This window comes from Protobothrops mucrosquamatus, unplaced genomic scaffold (genome assembly GCF_001527695.2).
Source record: "Protobothrops mucrosquamatus isolate PMUCROS unplaced genomic scaffold, P.Mucros_1.0 scaffold1445, whole genome shotgun sequence".
NCBI classification, from domain to species: Eukaryota; Metazoa; Chordata; class Lepidosauria; order Squamata; family Viperidae; genus Protobothrops; species Protobothrops mucrosquamatus.
The window spans coordinates 340,045-353,207 of NW_015387625.1; the positions used below are offsets into that span (position 1 = coordinate 340,045).

Sequence of the window (13,163 nt, forward strand, 5' to 3'; positions counted from 1 at the left end):
GTGTTTAAAATAGACCCAGAAAGGTTTTGTTTTGTTTTGAAAGATGACCAAGGTTTTCCAGGAAACGCATCCCCCAGATTGCCTAGGAGTCGGCCCCTCTCTATGGGGAAAGATGCTTGAATGTCCCCCCCCCAAGAGCCCCCGTGGCACCGCGAGGAACGAGGCGTGACGGGCATCCCTTCTTCCATCTTGCCATGAGCCATTTCCAGATGCCTTGCTTGGCCTCGGAGCATGTAATAGTTTTGCATTTTGTCTGCAGGATGTATATTCCAGCTTCCAACATAATCCCTGTACAAAAAGAAGGAAAGAAAAACCAAAACCAAAACTAGAGAACAACAACAAAAACAACAACGAAAACATTGTCAACAACAGCCTCTGAGTATGTAATGCTCTTTTTATAATTTGTTTTCTCTCCTCTATGTATCACTTAATTTTGGTATGGTTCAAAACATCTTTATAAGATGCCTGCGTTGTTGTTCTTTCTTCTTTTCCTTATTTGGGGGAGGGGCGAGGTGGGGTTCTCTGCCTTGGTCACTCACTGAAAATATGTCTTTGTTACTAAGGATGCAGTGGTGCCCTTTGAGTTTCTATCGTGGAAAAAAGGCACAACAGTTGTTCTCTTCGGATGGATCAAGAGTTCAGAAGTAGGACACAATCAAGGCTCTAGCTGCTTTTCATGTGCGTTGCGTCTAAAGCCCAAACCTTCCTTTATATCTAATGGATCTTCATTTGTGTGCGATGCCTAGATGGAGCTTTGTTTGCACCCTTGGCTGCCATGTTGACTTTTTTGACCATACCTTGTGGGTGTCCCAATTCTATTTCATAAACTGAGAGGATCTTCTCTCCCCCATCGGGTTTTTGTGCAGCTGGGAAAGTTAATGATGATTGGCTGGTACTACTTCCGTGGTATGCTAGCTGGGGAATTCTGGGAGTTGAAGTCCACGAGTTTTAAAGTTGCCAAGGTGGGACACCCCTGATTCAGACACCAGACAAAAACAAACCCACAGCTTCATCACTAAGTTTCGGCGAAGGAGAAGGATGCATCCGAGTAGCTTTGCAGCCCAAGCTGACCTTGCAAAGCTGGATCCAAGAGGCGTGGTCAACAGCTGGGAGTGGTCTGGAAAACATGCAACTGGATTCCCATGCCTTTCCCACCAATCCAGAAATGGCACTGTAGCCCTGCATTGAGTCTCCAGTAAGGGAAATGCAATTTGATCCTTACTCGAGACACAGTGCAATTATCAAGAGCCATGGTGGGCCAACCGAGACCCTCCTGATATTGTTCAAATCATCTCCATCTTTTCCCATGATGTACATTAGCAGGCGTTGCCACTTGGACAACATCTGGAAGATCGTGGCTTAGTTACCCAGCAAAATAGTCAAGAGGGCAGTCTTTCAGATCTGTTGGCTGTGAATTATGGGTCTTGGATCCCAAGGTACATGCAGAGAAGCAATTGAGAAAGGTTGCTATTGATCCGTTTTCCTTTATTCTCTCTTTAGTACAGAAAGCGAAAGCGTGAGCCTTTGACCTTGACGCTAGTAGACTACCCTTCCCATCATTTACTATTAGCCATGGGACGACAGGATTTGGAGGCCAGCCTCTGGAAGGCCACCAGTTTCAACTCCAATTTCTTTTAAAACAGATTGTAAGAGGGTTAGAGTTACCCACGGAAAGAGCTCCAGGCTACAAGGGGTTTGGAACCAAGCCCCTTTCCCACCCCTCTCCTAAAGGCCCCCACATTCTGCTTATTGATGTTCTCCTGACCTAAACAAAGACATGAGTAATTTGGTGGAAAACTCGGTCCACCACGCATTTTCCCCACACAAGCTGACTTTTTAAGCAGCACTAATGATGGTGCAGAGAGATGCGCCCTGCCAGCACAAGGACTTGATACATCCTGCTCAAATAAATAACTCATTAAATAAAAATACCGCCCTCACCAGCAAAAGCATTTTTATTGGTTAAACTCTCTTAAAATGGCAAATTCCAGCTTCCAGCTTCCTGACTGCATCTGTGTGAGATGTGGCTTCTGTTAAACGTTCAAGGCGTTATTCCAGCCGCTCACTCCCAAAATGCTTTCTGTTTTCTACGTTCATCCCTCTTTCTCTTCCAGCATAACCGTACATGCACAGGGCCATCGGAAACTCCTCCAGCCATTCAGCATCCTCACGCCACAACTCAGAAGTGCCCGGGAGAAGCAGTAATAACTGGGACTCTCTGACAGAGCTAGCTTCACAACACAAGAACATTGTGGGATGGATTTTCCTGAAAATCTCGAATCTTGTAAAAACTTGTCTGCCTGTAAAGGATTGAACCCCATAGAAAGCCTGTCTCTCAAAACATTGGCTTGACTTACATCAATCAAAAACAAAGTCAGATTTTCTCAGCATATGTCAGTTACTTTGCTCTCAAATCCTTGACAGAAGTAACTTATTCACCACAGGCCTTCTAAGCAATCAACTGTCAAGTCAGATCCTGCCTTGTGGAAGACGGGATTGGCCAAGCACACCCATTTGGCCCATCACTGGTAAGCTTTGCCTAGGTGGCACCTTCGTAGAATGCCTTCGCCATGGCCTGTCCCACCTTCACCGTCTTCTTCTCTTTGGCATCAGGGCCCAAGTTCTGGCGGGCCAGATTCACCCAGTACTGCTCTGTCTTGGAAAGGTAGTCTGCCAATGTTTCATCCTGTTGCACAGCTGGATGTTCTTCCTTGTCTGAAGGAAGAAAAAGCAAATGGTCAGTGTAGAACTGAGACGAGAAAGGAGTTGTCTCGCTGGGGGGGGGTCATATTCTGTCCTTTGGACCTACTAGAATCAAGGGCAGCCTATGAGGAATACTAAATCTCCAGATTACCTGCCTGGAGTTGGAGCTTCAGTGGAGCATCTGGAGAACGTCCAGTTGGGGAGCCCTGTTCCTTTTTCCTGTTCACCAAAGAATCCCCACACAGCTATGGCCCATGAGAGCTGCCCATGGGAATCAAAACCCAAAGGTGAGGAACGGAACCTCTTCCTTCTCAACACACGCTGGACACAGTGGTCCTTGTCCAGGGTTTTTTGGTGGCCTTACCGTCCTCTCCGCTCTCCTCCTCATCAGAGTCCTCTTCTTCCTCCTCCTCCGCCTCCTCTCCTCCCACAGCACCTTCCACATCTTCATCGGACTCAGATTCTTCAAGCCATTCCTGAGTTTCTGTCACAGTAGAACATGCATGTATATGTATATATATATATGTACACACACACATAAACAAATATACGGGAATGCACACATGCTAATATATGATCCTCGCATGCAGAAGAACATTCAAAATTAACACTAGTTGTTAAGAACTGTTCCTGAAATGACTATCAGTCCTCCATGTTAGCCTCTAAATGACTGGCGGTGCCCTCCAAGTTAATAGGAGAGATGCTGAAGTCAACCTGAGGCTGAGCTGTGACTTTGATTCCAAAGAGGGTGACTCTTGCTTGAATTGTAGGGGGCAGAGCTTAAAAGGGCCCAGATTGTACAGTAATAATAATTTCCTCAAAGTCTGGAGATCCAGAGAGGACTCTGAATCCTTGGGGCATCTCCTGCTGAAATCTGTCTGGACTAGTCTATGGTGGCTGGATTGTTCCTGGGCGAGAAAAGCTCAGATTTAGTTAAAAATAATCACTTGTGGAAGGATTTCATTAAGGATCTTCCCTTTCCCAACGGACAGTTCCCCAGTAATTCCAGCAGCTGATAGGAAGATTTAAAGTATTTCCAGCCCATATTAAGAGAACAGAAAGCACTAAGTAGCCCCTGCTAGGATTAATGAAAAAGTTCAGGGCCAGGATCAAGCGAGGCCAAGGCACGGTGAAGTCGTTCTTCCAGGGATTAAGCCCGGCCAAAATTAGCTGCTCTGTGCTGGCCGGTTGGTGACATATATTCAGAGCCCTCAGCATGAAGGTACCTTCAGCCAAAGGCCCATCCCCTGTCTCTGAATCGGTCCAAATAAGCTTTTGTCTCAGATTAACATGAGAGCTGGGATAGAATTAAACCCAGCTGCCTTTCAGCTCTTGAGGAACGTCTCCAAGCCAAGAATTCAGGAACTCTAAATCGGGCTTCACGTGTCACTTGCCTAGGGACACCTGCAGGCTCTGGGCTTCCTCCTCCACCCCCAGCCCCCTTCAGGGGTCTTATGGAGAGGGGGCTTCACCCAGAACTAGAATTCAACCTCCTTTCTTGGCCTGGTGATAACAAGTAGGCTGGTTAAATATGCAGGTTGCCCTGTGCTTCAGAAGCCACCTTGCAGGGGGCCATTTGAACCACAAGAGAGGAGATTTAGCAGATGAGGAGAAGGAATTAAAGCCCAAGAATAGTCACAACATTGAACCGAAAGAGCAAAAACAAAATTAAGAGCAACTGCTATAAAGTGATTGTGTACTTTCTGTGCAACAGACAAAGACAACCTCTGCTGCTCAGAAGAACCCAGCTTTTGGGGAATGTTGGAAGCTGTCTGGAGAAGGCTGACAAAATCAGCAAGGAAATCTAATAGATCAAGAAGGATTCTGGACTGGTCTTCTTGGGTCACAGGCTAGCTTTCTATGCTAGCATGTGGAGAAATCATTTGGGTGGATTCTGTTGGGTCAGGAAGAAATCTGGATTCTGAGTAAGAAGCAAAATTTGGCGATGCCAGACTTTATGCCACTTAAACCAGTTTGCACAAAGTCGGGTGTGTAATTTTGTTTCTGCTTTCTCAGAGGGAAGGGAAATTCAGATTCCTGATCCTAGAAACATTGTCCAACTTTCCCAAGTTCCAGAATGTCATCAGATATTTTTCTACAAGCTTCTCTTCAACCATGGTAAAAGCTAACCATCTTTGAGGGGTTTTTTTCCCTTTTAAAAATAAAGGAAGACAAGAAATGAAGACATCTGCAGGTACAGAGAATAATAAGGTAGAGACGAAACCTGAAAGCAGACGGAGACCAGGAAGGTCTTAACTCACTTGGGTCCATCTCCACAAGCACCTTCCACTCTTCCATTTTGTGGAGGTCAAGGGCGTAGAGGTCGTTGAGAGTGAACTGGCGGTCCCCCACCTCAAACATCCCCCCGTAGAGGTAGAGCACCCCATGCTTCACTGCCAGCATGGCATTTGAACGCGGGCAGGGCTCCACTGGAGGAGGGCTGGAGGCTTCGTTTCCCCTGTCGTCGTCGTCTTCTTCTTCAGACTCTGGTGACTCTGTGGACTTCCCCTGAGGAGCTGAGATGAGCTGCTTGACAATCATCACAGTCCCATCCTCTGCCACCACCTCCTTGACCATCTCCACAGGGCCCGGGGGAGGTTGCCCTTCCACCTCATCCCCTCCACCACCAGCCTGATGGGCCTCCCCTTTCGCTGCTCCTCGTCGTCTTCTCTTTCTCTCGGACTTTGACCTCTAGGATGGAGACAAGCATGTACCAGAAGAACATGAAAATCCAACCCAAGTACAAGAGATGTTCTAAAGAGCTTCTGAAAAGAACCTTACTGTGTGAGATTTTTCCACAAACCTTTAACTGTCCAAGAAACCACCGATTCTTTGCCAGATCACAGAAATAAATGTCATTGAAGAAGTCGCCTTCCAGAGATTCCTCCTTTTCCTCATCGTGGACGCCCCCAAAGAGAAGAGAGCGGTTGCCAGGCGCCGTGGCCACTGAGAAGCCGGATCTGGGTGTTGGCTTCACTCCAGAAGGGCTCACCCTGCTCCAAGCCCATTTTTCTGTCAAAGATAGAAAAGCAGAACAAGAAAAGTGAGAGATGGATGAAAAAGTATAATAATAATAATAATAATAATAATAATAATAATAATAATAATAATAATAATAATAATAATAATAATAGGGAAACTTCTTAAAATTCAGGCTTTAAGGGATGTGAGGAGGGTCTATACCAGGGGTAGGCAACCTTGGCTCTTTTATGACTCGTGGACTTCAACTCCCAGAATTCCTGAGCCAGCCCTGCTGAGGGGAAAGGGAGAGGTTTCCAAGCTGAGCCATGCTGGCTCAGGAATTCTGGGAGTTGAAGTCCACAAGTCATAAAAGAGCCAAGGTTGCCTACCCCTGGTATAGACCCAACATGAGAATCCTTTGCTGCTTGGAAGACAGACAGACACACACACACACACACACACACACACCATTCAACCCTCAGCATAGCAAAAAATTCAGCAAGGACACTTACCCAAGCCTTCAGCACTCAAGAGAAACATATCCGTATGGAGGGTCCCTTTGTCGACGTCCTTCTTAATTCGCTGCACAACAAAAGGAGTTGCATTATGGAATCATAGAATTAGAACCAAGCTATCATCAAGGAACTATTTCCACAAATCTTTCTTATAAATCATGTGCAACCCTTCTAGCCCTTGTTTTATTACTTCACCTATAAGAGCAAAGTGTCCGGATTTTTGACCGGTGAGATTCCCAGCGACTTTCCCCAAATATTTTCCTAGGGGAACTTAGAACTTCATCCTGCAAATGCTTCAGCCATTCCTAACTGAGAAATGGGTGGGAAAGAGGGCCTCCAGAAGTTGCGGAAGTATAATTATTCAGAAGTGCCTGCCAGGGTGAGGGAAGGTGGGAAGGGCAATCTTAGCAACACTGGAGGACCACAGCCTGATCCATAGCACCTCAGGGCAGCTTTTGTGAAGCCCCTGAATCTAGACACGCTGCAGAAAAGGCCCTCCTATTGGTCCCTTTCAAATGTGCTCCAAACCACTTGGAAGAATTTCTAGTCTTAAAAGACTGATGACTCATACCAATTCTAAGAGCAAAAGGTGACCCTCACCTGCTTGGAGTAGCCTCCATAGACCATGAGGTGGCCCTCAGGTGTTGAAGCCAGATGGCAACCTGACCTTGGGGCTGGGGCGATCCCAGAAGGAGCCAGCTTGGACCAAGCAAAGGTGTCCAGGTTGAAAGCATGGACATCGTTGTAATAGATGTAGTCTCTAGTTGATCAAAAACATCAAACACAAGCGATGGAAGGCACAGTTGAGTTGGCAACAGATCTCCAGCAGAATGGATGAAGGGCCGACCATGGCAGCATGAGCAACACGGCCACAGCCCTGGCCCTCCAGCCTTTCATCTGTTGTAGACCTTATTTCTCTTGGTGACCCACCCTTGTCCTAGGCAGCCCCACATTCCAGATTCCATGAGCTGCCCATAAGTTGACTTCGATCACTTCTACCTGAACTTTCTGCCTAGAGAAGCACTCCATTTAAGTAACCACGATAAATAAAGCATAAGCACTTAGCATTTGAAAAAGGACCGACAAAGATGGCTCTTAAACGAGTGAAGCTCGGCTCCTTTCTTGAAAGTGGGAGAGGTGGGGGCTGAGCAGTTTTGGGAAAAGGCTGTCATCATAAGGTCATGATATGCTCCTCCAGGGAAAGCCCGGGGACAATAGCAGGGCGAAGGAGTCAAAATCTGAACCGGCACCACCTGCCCTGGGTGTCATGGTTCCGACAGATGGAACTCCGATGTTAGCAGCGTTGACACTGGGTTCCTTTGTGCTCGATGGAGGCACCTTCAAGGGAAGGACAGGAGAGCAGACTCACCGGCTACTTTCATGAAAGCCTCCAAAGATGATGAGTTGCCTCTTGCTGACGGCCATCCGGTGTCCACTCCGCCCGGAGGGTCCTCCTGAAGCTCTGCAATCGAAGGAGGGGATTCAGCCGCCCCTCCGATTTTTCCAGTGGGTCACGGCTGCTCCTTCAACCTCCCAGCTTGAGTCCCCTTCTTGCAGGCTACCCCCTTGTCACAGGCACTGCTCCCCTTCACCCTCCCCTTCCGGTCCAAGGGGCTCCCCCCGCCCACCCCTCCTGCAGATGCCCAGGAAAGGGCTGCGGGGTGGGGGGGCTCCCTGCCTTTGTCTCAGCTCCTCTGACAGAGGGGGACAAAAGGCAATCCACCTTCCTTCCGGCACTGGGGTTGGGGTCTGCAGGAGGAAAGAGGCCTTGAGATGAAGCACCTCCCACGCAAGGTGTGTGTGTGTGTGTGTGTGTGTGTGTGTCAAGGAACCCTCTTCTTCAGCCACCCAGAATTTCAGGGTCAACAGCTCACAAGGTTTTTTTCCTTCCACCTTCAAGCCCAGCAAATTAAGAGTCTCCGATATTTTTCTCCTCCCTCTCCTGTTCTTGGCCCTTTTTGGATTGCAGGTAGCCCTCGAGTTAGGATCACAACTGCACCCAAAATTTCCGTTGCTAAGCGAGACAGCTGTTAAGTGAGTTTTGCCCCCTTTTACAACCTCTCTTTGCCACCATTGTTAACCAAATCGCTGCAGTCACTAAATTAGTAACACGGTGGTTAAGTGAACCCGGCTTCCCCATTGACTTGCTTGTCAGAAGGTCTCAAAAGGGGATCACAGACACACACACACACACCGGGACTCTGCAACTGTCACAAATACGAGCCAGTTGCCCAGCGTCTGAATTTTGATCAGGTGACCCTGGGGGAGGCTGCTGCAACGGTCGTAAGTGTGAAAAATGGTTGTCACTTTTTTCAGTGCAACTGTAATTTTGAACGGTCACTAAATGAATGGTTGTAAGTTGAGGATTACCTGCATATTTTAAGCAAGGACCTCGTGTGGAAACACCCCACTGGCAGCTCTTTGCCTAACTCTGGGTAGTTTCTCTTTTTTTCTGAGAGAAGCAACAAAGGAACCAACTTCCAGAAAGCAACGGTGACACCCAGAGACTTGCGCGTGTCTCGGGGCCGCAGGGATGCCGTCCCACCCGATCCCCAGGTTCCCCATTCTGCACCGGGGGGCCCAGCCATCCCTGGGGGGCGCACACAAGCTCCAGACTTACTTGACTTGCTCCCAGGTCCTGCTGGCCAAATGCAAGACCCAGAGGTCTTTGTAGTGGTAGAACTGCTCCCCATCCGGAGAAGCAAATTCCCCACCAAACAGCCAAAGTTGTCCGCCACCCTGAGCGACCACCACCGCCTGGCAGGGAGGGAGAGAGAGAGAGAGAGAGGGCCACGTTGGGGTCCTTTTCCAGATGCAAAGCCCAAGATCTTCCCTGCATCGTTCTGACCACGATGTGTTGAACCACTGTGCTCATGATAGGTAGCTAGGTTACAAGTGAGTAGGGGGGGAGGGAGGGAGGGAGGGAAGGAAGGAAGGAAGGAAAGAAGGAAAAGAGGGAGGGAAGGGAGGAAGGAAGAAGAGGGAGGGAGGGAAAGAGGGAGGAAAGGAAGAAAAAGGGAGGGAAGGAGGGAAGAAGAGGGAGGGAGGGAGGGAAAGAGGGACAGAGGAAAGGAAGAAAGGAAGGAAAAGAGAGGGATGGAAGGGAGGGAGGGAGGAAAGAAAGGAAAAGGGAGGGAGGGAAGGAAGGAAGGCTGCATCCCATACTGGTGGCCTCTACATGTATTTACAGAACCATCTTTTCTGGAGAAGAAGCTACGTTAGGCATGTTCCTGCATAAATCAGTGCCACCACGAAGCAAGGCCCATCCTGGCTTAGCATGGTGGTCGATCCTAATCGCAGACCGTCACATGCCCCGTACCTGGTGAGCACAGCGCCGAGGCGGAGGACTTGGAATATCAATTTTAGCCCAGCTGTTCTTCCGGATGTTGTAAACGAAGAGCTCGTTGTAGAGGATGTTCTAAGGGAGAGATCAAAGGAGGAGGAGGAGGGCTTTGCTAGAAATGGACATCTTCCAGGAAAGGCCCATTTTAGTGCACGTCTTGAGATCTCAAAGCGACCACCCAGCCAGCATTTGCTATCTTTGGCAACTCTGGAAATTCATTAAAGTCCTTGGGCGACACTGGCTGCTTCAGCATCCAGATCGGCCCTAAGCGGACCCTTCTTTTAGTAAAGCAGTTGCAGATTCTGCAAGCTGCTTCTGATTCGGACCGTGATCCTCCCCTACCATTTCAAGGCCAAGAATTCAGAAGGAAAACAACTGAAGTCCTCCAGGTAGACCTCCCCTCCTGCTGAAGGTCAGAGCAAGATGGGACCATCAGCCCTTTTTCTACTCTTCCTTCCGCAGGAATATTGGGTGTCTGGAGCAGAAGGAGAGAAGAAAGGCGGAAGCTCCCTCTTGAGGCCACTTTAAGAACTGTGGACTTCAACTCCCAGAATTCCTCAGCCAGCCAGGAATCGAAGCCCACAAGTCTTAAAGTGGCCAAGTTTGGAGACCCTGGTTTATAGCGACCAGTTCTATAAATTAGTTCCATGCTATGGGATGAAGTTCTCCCAGATATGCCTTAAATTTCCTGCGAAACGAACTTCCATGACTTGACCATGAAATCAATTGCCAGGAGAAGCAGAGGGAAAGGATATTTGCTTCCCTACATGCGTGATTTGCATTTATTGCTTTGAATTTGTCTGAAATGGTAAAGCGTTTCTTGCCTGAGCAGGGGGTTGGACTAGATGACCTCCAAGGTCCCTTCCAATGTTGTTGTTGTTGTTGTTGTTGTTGTTGTTGTTATTATTATTATTATTATTATCTCTTTTTTTCCTGCTCAAAGAAGCCCCTCAAGGCGGCCGACAGAATCAAACCCCATAAAATTAGAAGATAAAAATGAAGGGCTACTAATGAGAAATCCATTCAGTCAACAGATTTTAGTAAAGCCCCTTTCTCCGTTGTTCTATTCCCCCCCCTCCCCTGGATAAAGCCCAGAGCTTCCTCAACCAAGCAACCCACCCTTGATTTTGCTCCCCTCCCCCACCTTCTTCCGGAGCCTTACAATATCCTTTCTATGTCTAGGATGGCTCAAGCAAAGCTGTACAGTAAGAGAAGTTTTTAACTTGGAATCCTGCTCAATTTTTCCTGGGTTAAATGCAGAAAGACAAGAGAAAAAGGATGGGGAAACTCAGTTCACACCATCCAACTTTGAGATCTCGACTATCTGTGACTAATGTGAATAATTCTTGACCCTCTGAACGGGATCCAGCACATCTAAAGACACCCAACTCGTATTACTGCTGGCGAAAGGCAGGATACAGGCAGTCCTCGACTTAACAACAGTTCATTTAGTGACCAAAGTTACAAAGGCACTAGAAAAAGTGACATGACAGTTTGTCACACAACCGTTGCAGCATCCCCAGTTACGTGATCGGGTGCTTAGCAACTGACTCACATTTATGACGGCTGCAGTGTCCTGGGATCACATGACCCCTTTTGGGATCTTCCGACAAGCAAAGTCAGATTCACTTAACAACCGTGTTACTAACTTACCAGCTGCAGTGATTCACTGAACAGCCGTGGCAAGAAAAGTCTTAAAGTATTAGAAAACTCACTTAATCACTATTTCACAGAAATTTTGGGACCAACCGTGGTTATACCTCGAGAGCCACCTGTATTGATCAGTGTTGGGAATAAGGCATAGATCCGTTTTGGGCTCTGCAATTCCTTTAAAACAATCAAAAATTCAACATGAAATTTCTGGAAGATTTCAAAGCAAAGCTTGGGCAAGAAAAGGGAGGAGAGAGAGAGGAAAAAAAAAGGAATACTTTACTTTTTGGCCATTGAAATATTCACCTCCAAACAGGATGAGCTCATCTTTCTCGGGGTGAGCGGAGAGAGAGGCGTTGAGCCTGGGGACCAAGAGGAAAAAAGCTAAGCAAATCAAGTACAGGATTTGGGGGGACAGAGTTCTTGAGGACTAGCAGCTTTTCACTGGAGACTAACGGGGTGCACAAAACATTCTGAGGCCAAAGTTTCCCAACTGCCCAAATATCCATCACGTTTCCACTCTCACCTTGGGGATGGAGGGGCGCAGGGGGTCTCCAGCACCTGCGTCTTGGCGGCATCCAGAGACTGGAACTGGGCAATCAGCGCCTCCAGATCCTCCTGCAAGTCAAGAAACGGCTCCGTTTTGTGACCAAAAAGGGAGACGTCCCCTCCACGGGGATCACTGCTGCACACTCTTTCGTGCATACATGAAAAGGTATGTTTTTTTGTGTGTGTGTATATAATTTTTGTGGAAGAGATTTTGTAAAGAGATCAAAACAGATATTGGAAAAGAAACAGAGCAGATAAAGAAAAGTGGTGCCTCGTGGGAGAAGAAATTAAGGGGGCAAAAAGAAAATGTTCTAAAGAAACCCCATCCAATTTTCTTAAAGGCGGTTATAAATGTGATATTTTACTCTCTCTCTCTAAAGCAGTGTTTCTCAACCTTGACAATTTTAAGGCATGTGGACTTCAACTCCCAGAATTCCACAGCCAGCAATGGTGGCTGTGGAATTCTGGGAGTTGAAGTCCACATGCCTTAAAATTGTCAAGGTTGAGAAACACTGCTCTAAAGTCAGATCTTAATTTCCTTCCATGAGCTGCCCTTTATAACAGTCAAACCCATAAATTCTTTTTTTTCTTTTTTTTCTCCCAGCCAAAAAAATGGGGAGGGGGCTGTTTTTCCCGTCCCTGTTGCACTTTGTCTTGCACTAATCCAGGGGTCCTCAACCTTGGCAACTTTAAGACTTGTGGACTTCAACTCCCAGAATTCCTCAGCCAGCTGGCTGAGGAATTCTGGGAGTTGAAGTCCACAAGTCTTAAAAGTTGCCAAGGTTGAGGACCCCCGCACTAATCTACTGTTGCACTAACTCCCTCCTCCTCCCCTTCTCTTGCACGAAGCCCATTCCTCCACCTTGGATTGCACAGAGGAAGGGGGAAGGGTGGGCAGGGAGAGAGAGAGAGACTCAGAAAGGGGGGGGGGGTCTGGACCTGTTGGATGCCTGCCTGCCCTGCAGCTGCAAAAGCTCCTGCAGCCCTGTGATCACCTCCTCTTTCTTGGTCCGCTTGGAGACTTTCTTCTCCATCTTGGCGGCCGTCTTCTCGGCCCCCTTGGCCTTCCGCTCCTTCTTGCTTTTCTTGCCCATCCCTGCAAGCTGCCTTGGCAAGCGGCAGGCGTCGCTCACGCGGGCGCCCCGGCCTGGCCGTCTCCCGGCCTGGCCTCTTCCCGGGGCATTTCCTGCCAGCGAGAAGGAGCAGGAGGAGAAGCCCGGCCTGCGAGACGAGAGGGCTGCCCTCTGCGGGAGGGAGGGCTGCATTGCAAGGCCGGGAGGAAGCCGTGCCAAAAAAGCTTTTGGAAAAAGCAGTAAAGGAGAATTACCGGTAGGTGTAGCTCCGGGTTCAAATGAGGGGGGGGGGGGGGTGTCTTTAGTGCTCTCTGAGCTGGGCGCTTTTATTGCGGACGTTTCACTACCCAACTAGGGAACATCATCAGT

General features: G+C 48.2%; 1 protein-coding gene across 1 annotated transcript; it reads right to left on the minus strand.

Moving 5' to 3' along the window:
- Positions 1–1,939: 1,939 nt before the first annotated feature.
- KLHDC4 (kelch domain containing 4) lies at positions 1,940–12,815 on the minus strand. Its single transcript, XM_015822017.1, has 12 exons — positions 12,717–12,815; positions 11,699–11,790; positions 11,456–11,534; positions 9,499–9,597; positions 8,800–8,936; positions 7,549–7,641; positions 6,780–6,939; positions 6,177–6,246; positions 5,507–5,715; positions 4,965–5,394; positions 3,068–3,187; positions 1,940–2,715 (listed from the first exon to the last, which is right to left on the minus strand). The coding sequence occupies exons 1-12, from the start codon at positions 12,813–12,815 to the stop codon at positions 2,540–2,542; spliced, it is 1,764 nt and encodes a 587-aa protein (XP_015677503.1). The 3' UTR covers positions 1,940–2,539.
- Between the last annotated feature and the right edge of the window lie 348 nt (positions 12,816–13,163).

Bases quoted from the DNA above. Each gene is read 5' to 3' on its own strand.
- KLHDC4 (XM_015822017.1), bottom strand. From the start codon at position 12,815: ATGGGCAAGAAAAGCAAGAAGGAGCGGAAGGCCAAGGGGGCCGAGAAG. The intron at 11,791-12,716 runs GTGATCACAGGG...CTTGACTTGCAG, and splicing joins AGCGGACCAAGAAAGAGGAG to GAGGATCTGGAGGCGCTGAT. The intron at 6,940-7,548 runs GTGAGTCTGCTC...TTGATCAACTAG, and splicing joins GGCTTTCATGAAAGTAGCCG to AGACTACATCTATTACAACG.